This window comes from Apaloderma vittatum, unplaced genomic scaffold (assembly GCF_000703405.1).
Source record: "Apaloderma vittatum isolate BGI_N311 unplaced genomic scaffold, ASM70340v1 scaffold11315, whole genome shotgun sequence".
Classification (NCBI taxonomy): domain Eukaryota; kingdom Metazoa; phylum Chordata; class Aves; order Trogoniformes; family Trogonidae; genus Apaloderma; species Apaloderma vittatum.
In genome coordinates this window covers 20,470-35,460 of record NW_009716541.1, presented here as the reverse complement: position 1 = coordinate 35,460, position 14,991 = coordinate 20,470, and the positions used below count along the sequence as shown (strand labels likewise).

The window sequence follows — 14,991 nt, the reverse complement described above, 5'->3', positions numbered from 1 at the left end:
TTCTGTTATTTCTAATATCACTGGCCAGATTGGAGTCTGTGAGGGCCTTAGCTTTTCTAACCTGGTCTCTGATTACATGAGCAACTTCCTTGTAATCATCCCAGGTTACCAGTTACACGCTTTGTGTGTTCCCCTTTTATATTTGATTTTAGCCAGGAGTTCTTTGTTTAGCCATATAGGTCCCCTGTTTTTGCCTGATTTCTTCCTTTTAGGGATGCAGAGCCCTTGAGCTTGGAGGAAGGTGGCCTGTTCCTGCTGGCCACACTATTTTTGATACAGGCCAGGATGCCGTTGGCCTTCTTGGCTTCCTGGGCACAGTGCTGGCTCATGTTCAGCCAGACGTCCACCAACACCTCCAGGTCCTTTTCTGCTGGACAACTTTTCAGCCACTCTTCCCCAAGACTGTAGTGTTGCCTGGGGTTATTGTGACTGAAGTGCAGGACTCAGCACTTGGCCTTGTTAAGCCTCATACAACTGGCCTTGGCCCATTGATCCAGCCTGTCCATATACCTCTGTAGAGCCTTCTTAGCCTCAAGCAGATCAATATGGCGTTGTCTTCAAACTTACAGAGTGTGCCCTAAATTCCCTCATCCAGATCCTTGATTAAGATATTAAACAGAACTGGCCCCATTAGCGAGCCCTGGGGATCACCACTTAAGACAGGCCACCAACTGGATCTAATTCCATTCACAACCACTCTTTGGGTCCAGACATCCAGGCAGTTTTTCACCCAGTGAAGAGAACTCCAAGCTATGAGCAGCCAGTTTCTCCAGGAGGATGCTGTGGGAAACGATGTCAAAAGCCTTGCTGAAGTCCAAGTAAACAACATCCACAGCCTTTCTCTCATCCACTGAGCAGGTCATCTTGTCAAGGAGGAGATCAGGTTGGTCAAAATACCACAGTCATCTCCCATCTTGATGTTTTAAAGTGGACAAGATATCTAGATTCTGCTGGAAATGAAAAGCCAGGAAAAAAAACTTAGTTATTCATTCTATTGTTCCTTACAAAGAAATAGAAGTGAAGATTACATAGAACACTGAAGGCGGACAGACGAAGTTCAAAACACAAAGAACAGCACTTGTACCATCCAGAACACTTTTTCTTTTGACTATGGATAACTTGGGTTTTTTTTTTATCCTTCTCTAACTTTCGATGACACAGACTTGCCAGTGGTTAAGATTGAAGTCTGGATCCTTTTTGCATAAATCCATGTACTCAGTTGTTCATCAGCTCTCTGCTGTAAACTCAGCTGAAGAGAGGAATGCCTGTGATGGTGCATTTAGCATCACCACTTGCACCCTACTACAAGGCAGAGAGTACCTGATGGAAAAACAACTACTTTCATCGAGGGATATTATTAAATGAGACTTTAGAATTTCATTTCATAGGATTTTCTATGTATAAAATTTATTTAAGACTGTGACTATTAGTGTAAATAAATTCAAACACAGATAAATTAAAAAAGATGCAAGCAATGAATTCTGAGCAGTTGTGCAAGGATATTCCAGGGATTCACCCCTGTCCTTTCCTCAGAGTTTTTTTTTTTGTCCCAGCCAAGTTTAGTTTGCTTGCCCCAAGTAAGCAAACACAAGTATCTCCCTCCTTCGGCACCTGAAGGAGCCACTCTTCTGATCAGTGGATCAGCGTAGTGTCAGGTCACCCAAGGAGAGAAGATCGGGGCTGGCACCCGAGCACAAGAGGATCAAGAGAATCACTGAATCTCCTCTGCCTTTATAGAAGACAAACCTCTTCTGCACCTTTTAAGATAGCCATAAGCCAGTTTTAAAGACCACAGTGACCTTTTCCACAGGGAAATCACTAATTATGTATATTTTCATTTGCTTTAATGGAAACTCAGATCTTAGCTGCTCACAAAGGTCACAGTCGTCTCTTGATGAGGAAGAAGTGGAAAATTACCCTCATTCACTCACAATCAGTAAAACTAACAAGCAGAACGATATGTTAACACAGACCTATTTCATCCGGACTGCCCAAACTGCTGTGTAGTATAATGTGTATGCTAATGAACGGTAATTTGCAGCTAATGAAATTCAAGAAACAGCCATTTTTCTAGTTTATATACAGATGCCATCAGTAGGTCCCATTATTAATTGGTGGTGCAGTACGCTGACAATACAAACACTGAGCATGTCAGTTGAGTTAATTCTACCACTTAATAAATCGGTACACATTTTTCTTAATTCAGAATTAACATTTTCTTTCTTCTAGTGACATCCTGTACCACTGTGCCTTTAGTAAAAAGTAAATGAAAGCACTTTTCTGTAGGAAGTAGAACGCTGAGAGCTGGAACATTTAGATGCATTTCATATAACTGAGAAAGATACAGATACATGGTTTCAAAAATAGTTAAGCAAATTAAAGGAAGAAAGTCAGTCAAAGACTGTTAAGTCCAGAAAGCAATCTGTCTGGCACAGACAGTCCTTCTGCCAAACTGCTGGGGGAGTTTTCCAGTGGATTGTTACTAATCACATGCCCTGCTCAAAGAGTGTTCCTATAATCACTGGTAGAGACAAGCCAGTGTGACAGATAAACAGACTGGATCTGAATAAAAACTTTCAATTCATTTCTGCAGCCCATCGTACCTTGGATTTTCCATACTTAAGAAGTAATCTTCTACTCCATCAACTGGAGTTAAGAAATGTAAGGAAAAGGGTTTTTTTCAGTATCAACTATGTTGTGCCACTGTGTACCCGGGCCTCTCTCAGCTCGGGTGGGACCAGTGTTGATACGTGGAAATTCAGAGGTCTTTTTGGCCAGAAACATAAAAGTTTGCTTATGTGGCTCACATGTATAAGCATGAAAACATCCAAGTTGCTTCCTTTCTGAATTGGATCTGAATCTTCTCTCACATATTTCTAATCTAGCAGGCAAATCATTACCTTTTTCTTTTTTTTTTCCATGTAATTTTTAGAAATATCAGGAAGCTTCTCATTTGGAGCAATTTGTGACTCGCTTTCTTCTGAAGGAAACAATGAACCAGCTTCAGTCCCTCCAGAGCTCCTTGGAGTGTGCCATGGAAACCACGGAGGAGCAGACTCAGCAGCAGAGGTGAGCAAATCTTCTGCCCAGCTGCAGTGAAGGGAGTCAGCAGATGTCCAGGTCCCTATGTAAAAAAATTTTCAGTTATGTTTAACCTAACTCAAGGGCAAATTGTCTGAATCAAAATGCCATTAAGACTGAACTAATTTAAGAGTTCTCACAGTGAGGAACTGCCATATTTTAGCTTACTGAGAAGGGATTTTATGCTGAAGAAAATATCATCCTAAAACATCTCCTTAGCATAGTGCATGAACTTTCGATGAGCCTTCACTCTGTGCTTCAGAAGACCAGAGAGTTTTCCAAAGCAGCAACCAGGGACTTATTTACTCAGCTGTTTAGACTATTGTCTAATATTTTTTGCAACCACTTATCCAACTAATTGTTTAAAACTAACCATAGTCCTAGTCCTTCATTGTTCTCCAGCTGGATGGTGAAGAAGAATTGTGTAGAGACAGCCTCCAATCCTCACACAAACTCTCAAGCTTCAGTGACTAAATCACTGGAGTACAAACATAAGTCATCTGTATCTGCTATGTTTCAGTACTGGTTCCAGAAATGTATCTGTCCTCCACCCAATATGAGCTAATTCTTATCAGTTTTCCTTCCTTATTAACTGTTTATCTTTTCAATCTTTAAGCTGAAAGGATCGATTTTTAAAGTTCATATCTCACTTTTAGCTGTCCTTATGACCCCAGTTCCTCAGCAGAGATGCTAAAAAACTCCTGTGAATGAAGAAACAATGTGAATAATTGCCTAGGTCAAGTCAGAACCCTATCATGGACAGATACGGACCTTGATCTTTTTCTCCCTAAAATACAAGTTTATATCAGCTTAACCCATCTTTTTATATCAGCTTAACCCATCTTTTTTTTTTTTCCACTTCTTTCATGATTAGCAACCTAAACACAACTACTTAGTAATAGTGAAAATCTGGAAAATGATTCAATGGTCTCAATAGATGTTTCTGCTTCTATAATTCAAAAGAGAACATGCGAGCACATGTTGCAAGAATAGAGAGAGGAGAGCCCTCCCACACAGTTTACCTAATGAGATCTCCTGTGATTCTGTGCAGACAAGGCCCAACAAAACCAGAAGTGGTCCAATGGCCAGGAAAACGCTCAGCTCGAAGGCTTCAGAGGAACAGCAGCCTGTTGTCAAATAGCTCGAATTTGAGTACAGGTATGGTGTTTCACATTTTAAAGATATTTAAAGTACATGCATAAACACACACACAAACACACACACACTCAAAAATTTAATTTAGACGTGGTAACTAAGTGATGTTTTACTAACAAAAATCAATCTTCAATTTAATATAGAAGGCATTAGCTCAAACTGTAAGGAAAATAAATGTATTCCCATAGCTCTGAATTGATAAAAAATAAATGCAGACCTATGGGATATCGCTATGGGGCTGTGGGCTGGTAATATTTGTAGCCTGCAAGATAAAAGTGGAAAGATGAAGGCTGTAACTTACACAGGAACAAGTTCTCTATCGTGACTTGTATCTCAGCTGAAGGGAACAAATGACAAAAAGGGAAAATACAAAAGCTGATGAGAAAAAAGATTTCATTTAAGATTACACAAAAAAAGTCTGAAACAGCATACCTGCTTTGGAAAATATGAGAGGGTACTTTGGTAAATCAGGTTGTTTGGAAACAGTGACATTAAGCATGAGACTGCAGTGGAGGCATCACCAGGCTTAGTAACGTCTCTCAGAATGAAGTCAAGAAGACGACTGAAACAGCAAAGTATGTGATGGGTCAAGCCCACTTCCTGAGCAGTCATGCAGGTCTCACTTTTTGCAGCCATGTGCTTACCCCTTCCTCTTTTGAAGACCTCTCTGTCACTCACATTCATGACTTGCTTTCTGCCACTTATCAAATGATGCTATTCATTCAGCGCAATGATGTTTGGGTGCAGGATGATGTTTGGTCCCTTGCTGGGAGCTGCACTCCTAATTCACAGAGTACAGAAGAAACTCAAACATATGCAAGCTGTACTTATGCAATACTTACTGTATTAACGTAATTTCAAAGAGCTAACATCTTTCTCCACAAGACAAGATTTGTGTTGGTCTTGGCACTTGGTCTTCTGCCTTACTGCCTGTGCCCATGCACAGTAACACTGTAGGTGTGCATGTGCACTCAACGCTCAAGCCAGCATTTCTTTAGCCTTCTGGTAAAGCCACTCTTTGCCCCCTCTAAATACTGCACCTGTGGTATGTCCCCAGCACTAGAGTTTCTTTGTTTGGTCAAAACATAGTCCAAGTGCCACAAGAACTCCCAGGTAGAAAATGAGCAAGTTAATGAATGTGAAAATCAAGAGCATGTGTTGAAAAATCTTCAGTTTCTGATAAATAACCTTGCTCTCTCCTTAGAACAGTCACTTACGTACACATTCACACTGTGAGTGATGTCAGGAATTCCTCTCATAATGCACATAACTGTTTCCTTGAGTGATATCCTTTCCATCTGATAGGCAATTTTCTTGAGACTTTAGCAAAGCAAAATTTTCCAGAGACTTTAGAGAGGCTCAGAGATGCTTGTGCTTTTGTAGAACAACATTTTCTAGTTTCACCTTTGCTATATGATATCAGGTCATCAGACAGCTGTGAGCATGACTGCAGTGGAGATGGAGACCTAGGAAGTCTTTTGAAAGGGACATCTCCTATCCATATAAAGAAAGAAGACACAGTGTCCTTAGTCTTTTCTCTGCTGCTAAATTCCATTAATTGGGAGGAAAAAAAAACCATAGGGAAGTTATTATAATGAAACTTGATCAGTCTTGAGTTGGTCAAAATTTGCAGTTACTACCAAAAATTACACATTTCAATCCCAAAATCTCATTCTAGAAAAATCTAGTGTAGGAAGGATCAATCCTAATAATCATATTTCTGCAATTTATCAAGCACCTCGGAATGCTGTTTGGTTGGAAAAGTAAAAAAGGATCATTATTTGCAGTGCACACCAGTTAATGTTATTAACCAGCTTTAGAGTCCACTGCAAGAATTTATCCATAATTAGTGGATAAACACATGAAAAGCCCTGAAAGAGCATATTGCAGATGACTGTAACAAAGCTGAAAATCCCTCAGAGTGAAATTACAAAACCAGCTGCTGCAGCTAAGTCAACCTTTTCTGAACAAAGAGAAAGCCCGTTATTCTCAATGCATGTGAGACATTCTACAGTTACGTTAGGAGTCTCCTTCAGGAATCCCTCAATATCAGAATTCCTCGACACATCATGCCAGAAACCTAGATCATTTAGCTGCACATGTACATCCAATTCATTCTTTTCTGCTGCTCATAAGAATGTGTTTTTTGTTGAGAAGGAACATACATACTCTTTACCTTTGAATAATCCTGGAATCATGCTGGAAGCATTGTGTCAGGATCCTAAGAACAGCAAGAGGCTGATCATGGCAGTGTCCTTGCACTTGAGGCCCTAGAGCAGATCTGCTTGTCTCTCTGCAGGAGGAAGTAAGATCCTGTCACCTAAGCAGCATTGGCCATGCCAGGATATTTAAGACAGTTTTGGCTGCCTTTCGTTCACTTCAGCAGTGCTCTCAGGGGAAAGAGGAACAGCAGCCAAGACACAGCACATGGTCCCTCCATGGGATGTATTTCAAAGGAACCCCAAAGACAGGCTTTCTATGCAGCAGAAGAGCTGACTTCTGTTTTTAGAGAAATTTTCACATAAAGAAGATTATGAAATGGCAAACTAAGAAGAATATTAAGACAGAGAGAGATTTAACACACACACACACATACACACAAAGAGGATTCTGCATTTTGAGCTGAAGGTGGTCAGGTTATGAGCTGGTTCCATCTGCAGAGGAGAGCATTCCTTTATGCAGGTATCAGCATGATTTCAAAAGCATGAATCTAGAATGTAGTTTTTATTCTGCATTGGACTTCTACTGTGTCTTTAAAAAGAAAAAATATAAATCATGTAGTCAGAATCATGCTTTCCTTTAGTTACACTCAAATGAACTTTGGAATACTTGCAGCACAGTCTTTGAGAAGTGAAATACACTGCAAGCTAAGTGAAACTTTTTTATAAAATTAATGAATACACTATCTTCCAGTATTTAGTAACATTTTATTAATGTTCATTATTCATATCTTCCAAAGGCTGGATTGAGGAAGACAGCCAGTGGATGACCCAGATAAACAGACTGCAAAAGCTGATTGACAGGCTGGAAAAGAAGGTGTGCGTTTCTCTTCACTCTTTTGTTCTCTCACTTTTGCTAAAGCAATCGTCACACCACAAACGCTTTCATGTCCCAGATGCAGTCTTTCCAATCAATAATGAGTGAAACTTTGTCATCACCTAAGAGAGCTAACACTCATTACATGCTGAATTTTCCTTCCAACTTCATAGAATCATAGAATCATAGAATGGCCTAGGCTGGAAGGGACCTTAGAGATCATTTAACTTCTTCTTTCCTCCTTCGTAAGATTGTGACATGGCTTTTCCATACTTCCTTTTCCCCTTCCCATCACCACAAATCGTTTTCCCCTTCCCATCACCACAAATCAACTTTTTCATATAGATCCGAAAAGTCTGTACAGAAAATAGCTATTTTAATTTTTTCAACTAATCAGATTGATTGCTACCCTAGGTTTAAAAAGTTGTTTTATGTCTGCGTTGTTTTTTTTGGAGAGGGAAGAAAGAATAGCAGAGGAAAAAGTAAGGTTATAAATTTTCGTGTCATTTTCTACATAAAGTGTTCCTATTGAGGGACAGACAGACAATTTCAGACAGATGCTAAGGGAGTGGCTGCATTCAGTAGATTCTGGGACCCAGGGGATTTTTATTTCTGGTCTACTGGAGGCAAGGTTTTGTGTTGAAGTGCTCTCAGACCCAGGAGTTGCTCCAGTCCCACTGTGATGGGGTGCAGGCTGATGCTGCTCCTCCCTGCAGGTCAGTGCTCACCACTAGCAAAAGCTGTGCACATACTCCAGACACATCGGTTCACACATGCCGGCACCCACCAACAGGCAGCACTCACAGAAACATGGACATGGAGCAGCCTCACCCTGTTCCATCTTTCCAGCTGATCAGGATGGAGGTTCCCCCTGAACATTATCATGGGCTTTAAGCCCATCTAGTATCTGCGGCTGGACCCATGCTCTTTACTCAGACACTATCTTAGACCATGGGTCCTGGCAGAAAAGGACCCTCCTCCTACTCACAGGTCTCCTACTTGCCCACAGGTCCAAGTTGAGTTAAGTAGCGAATTATACACACAGGAAATAGTCAAGTAGAGGGGATAACAAGAAGACAGAATAAATAGTGGTGGCCTGGCACAGCGCTCAGGAAGACAAGCATACTGACCTTTCTCTGCCATTGCTCTGTCCCCAGATTAACAAACTGCCCCCAATTACTTTTCCTCTTTGGTCCCAGTTTAGGACCACACTTTGGTATTTCTGTTATCTCAGTCTTCTTACTGATTACCAGTACAGTCACCTCCAGCACTGACAGCCTTGCAAGACTCTGCTCTCTAAAAGGAGCCCAGTATTCCCTTCGGTTATCCCTGAGGTCTGACAATCTCTTGCATTACTTCTCCTTAACCAGCTGTGAAATTTGGCCATTCTTTGAGGCACTGTCTGTAACTTCTGTCAGCTTCTCACTCTGTTCCTCGCTATGCTCAGCAGCTCCTCATGGTCTGCTCAGTCCATTAAGCCTCTGGCCAGGGCATACCCACCCGCCTGCACACACTAGCTTCCTCCAGAGATCATTTCTGCATGAGAAAAGCAATTACACAGCAGTTGCCACATTAATGACATTTTAGTAGCAACTTGATTTTTTCTGAATAGATATAAATTGGATTTTGAAATGTCAAAGTCCATCTTGAAATGTAACTCTCAGTTTTGGTCTAACTTTACTCCCAGCTCTGCTTGACAACAGCAGCTTGCTGCCCTACCACAGTTACCTCCCAACACAGACTGATGCCCAAAGGAGTTTAAGGAATCCTAACATTTAAAAGAATATTACTGAAAAAAAGAAACCTGGCATACAGCAATAATTCATTCACAAGTTACAGAAAGCAGCCAGACATTTTGCAGTAAATAATTGTAGGAAATAACATTCTGTGATTCCGTGAAATAAGTTTATAAAATGATCAGATCTGCTACAGATAAATGACAGAGAATCTGAGTCTGAAAAGGAGCTCAGCATCAAAGGGAAACAGTGACAGGGCTTATCACTGTAAAACTTGATAAATAAAACATAGCAATTAGATAAACTTAATTTTGCCAGTAGGCAGTCTATATCCACCTTTCACTTTGCATTTGCTTGACTTGGTATCTCACAGCCAGGTCTAACTGTGAGAGATGTTAACTATCAGCCGTCTTTCAGCATCTCTTTTTTACTTTGCTCTGAAACAGATCAGAAGGGATCACACAGTCATGTTAAAAGACAATTGCAGAAGCTACCATTTCTCAGTTGAGGTGAGGTAGCACTGAGGAGGTATTTTAAAGCCCCACATCCAAGATGCATCAGGTTTTATTTTGAGGCTGCATGATAACTGCCAGGTAGGACCTCTGTTCTCCACACTGGGCTACTTCAGTCATGTTCAACATCGAGTCAGCCGATGCAGGAGCGCTGTTTCTGCACAGACAAGGACGAAGTGCCAGTGCTTGCATGCTCTGAGGTCACAGTGGTGGGCTGTCTGTGTAGACTCAAGTCCTAAATTTTTATATACTGGAAAAAATGGAATTCTTTTCTTGATACTTTGAGAGAAAATGTGCAGTACAACTTGAGTAATTTCTTTCCTCTTCTCTACACTTCCCTGGGGAAAAGAAAAAAAGCCTCAATCTGCCACATGCCGCTGGTAGAGGTCCCCTGTTCATTTGCATTCTGCCTGCACATGACTTGTTAGCTTTTCCACAAGGACAGTGTTTAGGCTAGTAAAATGCTTCCTGCCTGGGATTAATCTATCCTCACCTGGCTGGAAACAAGAAAATTTTTTATCTTTGTTACCCAAGAACTGTCACAATAAGAAGTGAAGCACCACTAACAAAATAGTTCATTTGGCTCCAGCTGCTTGTTGCAAATGGATCTGCTTTTTTTTTCAGGCATATGGATATTTTTCAGAATATCCATATGGTACTGAGTTAGAAGATACTGCCTGTGCCTAGTAAGTAAATGAGAATTTTGTGTGCATTACTAGGTGGTGTTTGCATGAATCACAGATTCATGAAGTGCACATCCAGTTTGCACTCCAAGCAAGCATCCTGCTGCCTCACAGATGCCTCTGCTCGCTGGTGCCCAGCCTATCCTCAGAAGCAAGTGCAGCAGTTCAGAAACGTGACTTGGAGCATCATGCACATCTTTTTCAATGCTAGAAAACAGTCCCTTGCGACCATAGACCCCCATAAAGAAGTTTCTTTCGTGTGAAACTTTATGATTGCTTAGTAGCAGGTTGTTCATTTCAGATTGCCATTCTTGCTCACTTCCCTAGTCCCCGTGACAATGTGAGAAGGTATCTGTCTTTCTGTCTTTTCTCAGTTAAGTCCAACCTACGTTTGTGAAAAAGCGGATTTGTCTCAAATGAAAAATCAACTGCTCAGCATTATAAATTAAACTTTACAGAACAGACTGGGTTGGATTTAATCACTGAAGCGTACAAATAATGCTTGTGTTTGACTTACAGCTAACAAAGAAGGGATTTAATTATAACTTCTGGAGATTAAACAATCTAGCTATTGGAATAGTTTATTAAAAAGGTAAGAGCAGAATACAGCTGTAGTATTGCCTCATATTTCTATTTTCTTTTCAACTGCCTCAAAGGAACTAAAGCTTGAGCCATTTGAAGAGGAAGTTTTGGAAGAAAATGCAAGATCTGTAAGTGCTTTTCAAGACAATGGTTTTTACATTTGATCTTGAATGCCCTATTGAGACAACAATCTCACCTGATCTCTTCTACTAAAAAATAATTTTAAAAATCACCATCCTCACTTTTTCCAGTGTTAAGAATCCTTTTTAGTTAGCAGAATACATTGTGCAGGAGGCAACAAAACAAAACTTAGAATATGTGGGCAAAACTTTTATATTATTTTTTACATTGTTTTCAAAGGATAAAGTAAGCCAAAATCTCAATTCATGAAAGGAGGAAAAGGTGTCATTAATAAGATTTACCAAATTTAGTAGCAGCGTTTATGGGATGGTAGCTTCTCTGCTCCCAATCACCTAATGCTGCATGCCTGCTTTAAATCATAGTTGTACAGGCTCCCTCCATCCCAAAATTTCTATAGGAAACCTTATCAGGAAAGGTGGGAGAGTATCTAGTGCTAAGCATTAATCAATATTACAACTTAAAAAATCGAAATCAGATCAGAAATAAAGTTGCTGTTAAGTAAGTTTATGTTCCAAGAGATAGCTCAATTTCTCAAATACGCTAACATTCCTAAACTCAGAGCTTTGAACTTAACAAAATGCAAATCAAATACACATGAAAAATAACCAAAATAGATGATCCTTATTTCCTTATTTCATCACAGGAGTTGCAGTAATGGTTTTTCTGGTTTTTTAATTGAGATTATACAATATTGCTAGACAGGCTGCTTATAATGGAGGGCTAATCCATGAGATAACAGTATCAATAGTCAAGGCAGAAACGACTCAAGAACATTTAGAGGAGATGAAGTTGTATTAATTAAGAAGCACATGGTGTTTCTTTAAATTTTGCATTAGTAAAATTGACAAGCTTCAATAGCTAAATTGATAGGCAAACTACTTAAAATAGCCAAATGATAATACTAATAGTTCAGGACAAATAGGCTTTCTGTACTTCCGAGTGTTTCCATAGTCTTGTTTTTATAAAGATTGTTCATTCTCTGCAGAAAAGTTGAGGAAAAAAACCCAACCTCTTTATTAATCATTTACCATGGGCCACCTTAGGCATCTCATTCAGGTGAGAGTCCGAGCTCAAGAAGGTAAAAAGACTGTAAGAGCACCTCAATAAAAGTTAGGCTGCATCCAATGCAGATCATGGGAATATGCTCTTATCTCAAACCACACACCTGGTTGCATACGGATTCATTCTCAGAAACATGCTGACTTTATTACTTATTTATTGATTGATGATTGTGATTTTTATTGGTTTATGATAGATGTTTCTGAATTTAAAGTAGAAGGAATTCAGAGGATGACATGGCAGTAATATTGTAATGTTTTTTACCAGCATATAATGATTGTTCAGCGCCAAATGTCTGTGATAGAAGAAGTAGTCAAGCAATTCCAGCTTGCTCTGAAGCAGTATGTGGAATCTGCTTCTGCCCAGGGTGGCTGCTTGCAGTAAGTATAATGTTATTGTCCTCCGGCTGAAGGAAGAAATGTAGTCCAATTCCTTGAATACATTCTAAGTGGAGCTGGGTTATTTATGAAGAGAGAACATGCAGCATCTTTCCTGGCTGGTTATGCATATGTGTAAGACACAGCTTTTCAATAACAAGCTAAAACCAAAAAGATATGTCAAAGCGTATCTGTGGAATTTAAGTACAAAATGGCAATATTGGCTATCTCAAAGATGCTAAATAGTCTTTTAAGGCTTCTGAGCTCTTCAGGACATCAATTCATGGCTTCTGAAAGCTCTTGGGCTGACACACTTTATTGAAAAGCTCCCTCAGTTGTGCTCACCTGGCAGATGAGCAACTTAGCAGCTTGTTTGCCTGTTCTCTGCTTGGAAGCTTTCACAATCTTTCATTTTTAAATTTTTATTTGTAATGAAGAATGAGCAAAATTAAAAGGCAAAATTTTTAATGCAATAGTGTGTTTCAGCTTTGCCCCTTTTAGAATTAAATAAAACATTAGAACTGGGTTAAGAATAAATTTTACTGACTCACCACTATACTGAATTTTTTTTAATTTAGCATACTGGAGAAAGTTACTACTATACAAACTACAGACCATTATGAAATAACTTTTTTATAATGTGTACACAATACAGGATCTTCCTATATATTCAAAGGCTGCCTATCACATCCCTAATTTATGAGCCTTGTTGCTATGAGATTTTCACACTTAGGATTAGACCAGAAAATGTCAGTTAAGCTTGAAGAAGAAAAGAGTGGTTCACTTGTAAAGGCAGACCAATGAAAAAAAAAAAAACCAAAACTCTCTTGTGGGCCAGGAGCAGGAAAAAACAGAGAAGAGAAGCTCCCCAGCCCCCTTCCAAAAACTAACATCCAGGATTACACTGGAGTTACTTCAATCTTGTCAGAGGAGAGAGCTTACTTGACCTCAGAATGCAATTCAACAAATCATAGCAAAAAGTTCCTTTCTTGCCCAAGTCTATAGGCATTTGGTAAGTCTGTAATGCCACCTACCGGTTGTTTTTTTACTGTAGCTGTTTATGACTGACTTTTTTCCAAAGGTTCTTGGTATTTTTACTATTTTACCACGCACTTTCACATAGAGCAGGGAAAAAAAAACTAAACACAACAACAGAATATATAATTTACTTCTTATTACAGTATGAAATATAATGTGAGACCAGTTTTCAAGCACATCAGTATTAAGATGAGTAATGTCACACCCGAGCACTCAGAGAAATCTGCATATATACTTTTTGTGCTATACATCTGAACAGCAATTTGAATACCTAAATGCATATACCCAAATGCATAAGTACCCTACATGCTACAAAGCTTTTGTGCTCAGGATAATAAGCGAGATGACTTTATGTAGAGGATTAGCAGATATTCTCATGGGTCGTTTTTCACCCATGATAAATTGTTCGCTAAATAGTGTAAGAACAGGTAAATAGTGCCCACCTGCAGCAGACACCAGCCAATGTGACTTTAGACTCCATTATATGTTTGCTTTCAAAGCACCTAAACTCTGTGTCACTTGGACGCATCTCTCAAACAAAAGGATGACTTTTCACAGCGCAATTCTTCAATGAAACAGCACAAGTCACTTTATAAACTTTATAAACTGTTCTCTACGTGCAATATACTGTATCAGCTGATCGTCCCTGAACCGCAGTTGTTTGATTAATTTTCTGCATTGTTGATTAACATTTCTTTAGATAAATGAAAAATGAGGCTGTGGAGTCTCCTCTGGAGACATTCAAACCCATCTGGACGCGTTCCTGTGTGACCTACTGTAGGTGATCCTGCTCTGGCTGGGGGGTTGGACTAGATAATCTTTTGAGGTCCCTTGCAACCCCTGATGTTCTGTGACCATAAGTGTAGTAATATTAAATATTAATAAATAAAAAGCCATGAAAATACTCCAAGAGGGTTTTTTTTAAAAAAAAAAACCACCTCACAAGCTCAGATAATTTGCCATGTGTGGTGACTTACTTATTACCTGGGGATTTGTTTTGTTTTCAAAAATCACCAGATTTGGTCCTGCTCATAAGTAGTTTGGAATAAGATGTGTATGTCCAATAGCTTGGCCATGTTTTATTAAATTAGTTCTATCCTACAATTCTCAGTGTTTCCATACAGAAGCTTCCAAGTGATTCCCGCTTCATTATTTATGAATTCTGGGAGAACAGCAATGCCTGGAATAGGTAAGTTTCAGGTTTTTTGCTTTGTTTCATTTTCTTGTAATGCAGAAAGTTTTGAAGGTTACAAAGAAATTGTGTAGAAAGACTGAATACATATTACTAAATATATCACAAATATACAAATATCACAATATATACAAATATACAAAAAATATATATCACAAATATACAAATTGCTAAATATATCACAATTAATACTTCAGAACAATATTTCAAGAGTTAAAGACTAAAATATACTGAAACATATACCTCAAAATCATATATATCAAACTTACTATAATTATAAATCAGAAAAACTAATTATAAATCAAACAAATTCAAATAGAATATAAAAAGTCTGAAAGTGAATACCTAAAGGTATGGCATCAGATGGATGTTAGCTCACCGCAGACAAAATAATAGGGA

General features: G+C 39.1%; 1 protein-coding gene across 1 annotated transcript in view; it reads left to right on the top strand.

Moving 5' to 3' along the window:
* Positions 1-2,932: 2,932 nt before the first annotated feature.
* The window catches only part of NECAB1 (N-terminal EF-hand calcium binding protein 1), a gene marked incomplete at its 5' end in the record, with an annotated part of 15,808 nt that continues 3,749 nt past the window's right edge, over positions 2,933-14,991 (top strand). Inside the window, 6 exons of the mRNA XM_009869578.1 lie at positions 2,933-3,069; positions 4,133-4,239; positions 7,196-7,272; positions 10,860-10,913; positions 12,253-12,365; positions 14,512-14,589. Coding sequence (XP_009867880.1) covers positions 2,933-3,069; positions 4,133-4,239; positions 7,196-7,272; positions 10,860-10,913; positions 12,253-12,365; positions 14,512-14,589 — 566 coding nt within the window. The remainder of the gene's footprint in view (positions 3,070-4,132; positions 4,240-7,195; positions 7,273-10,859; positions 10,914-12,252; positions 12,366-14,511; positions 14,590-14,991) is intronic.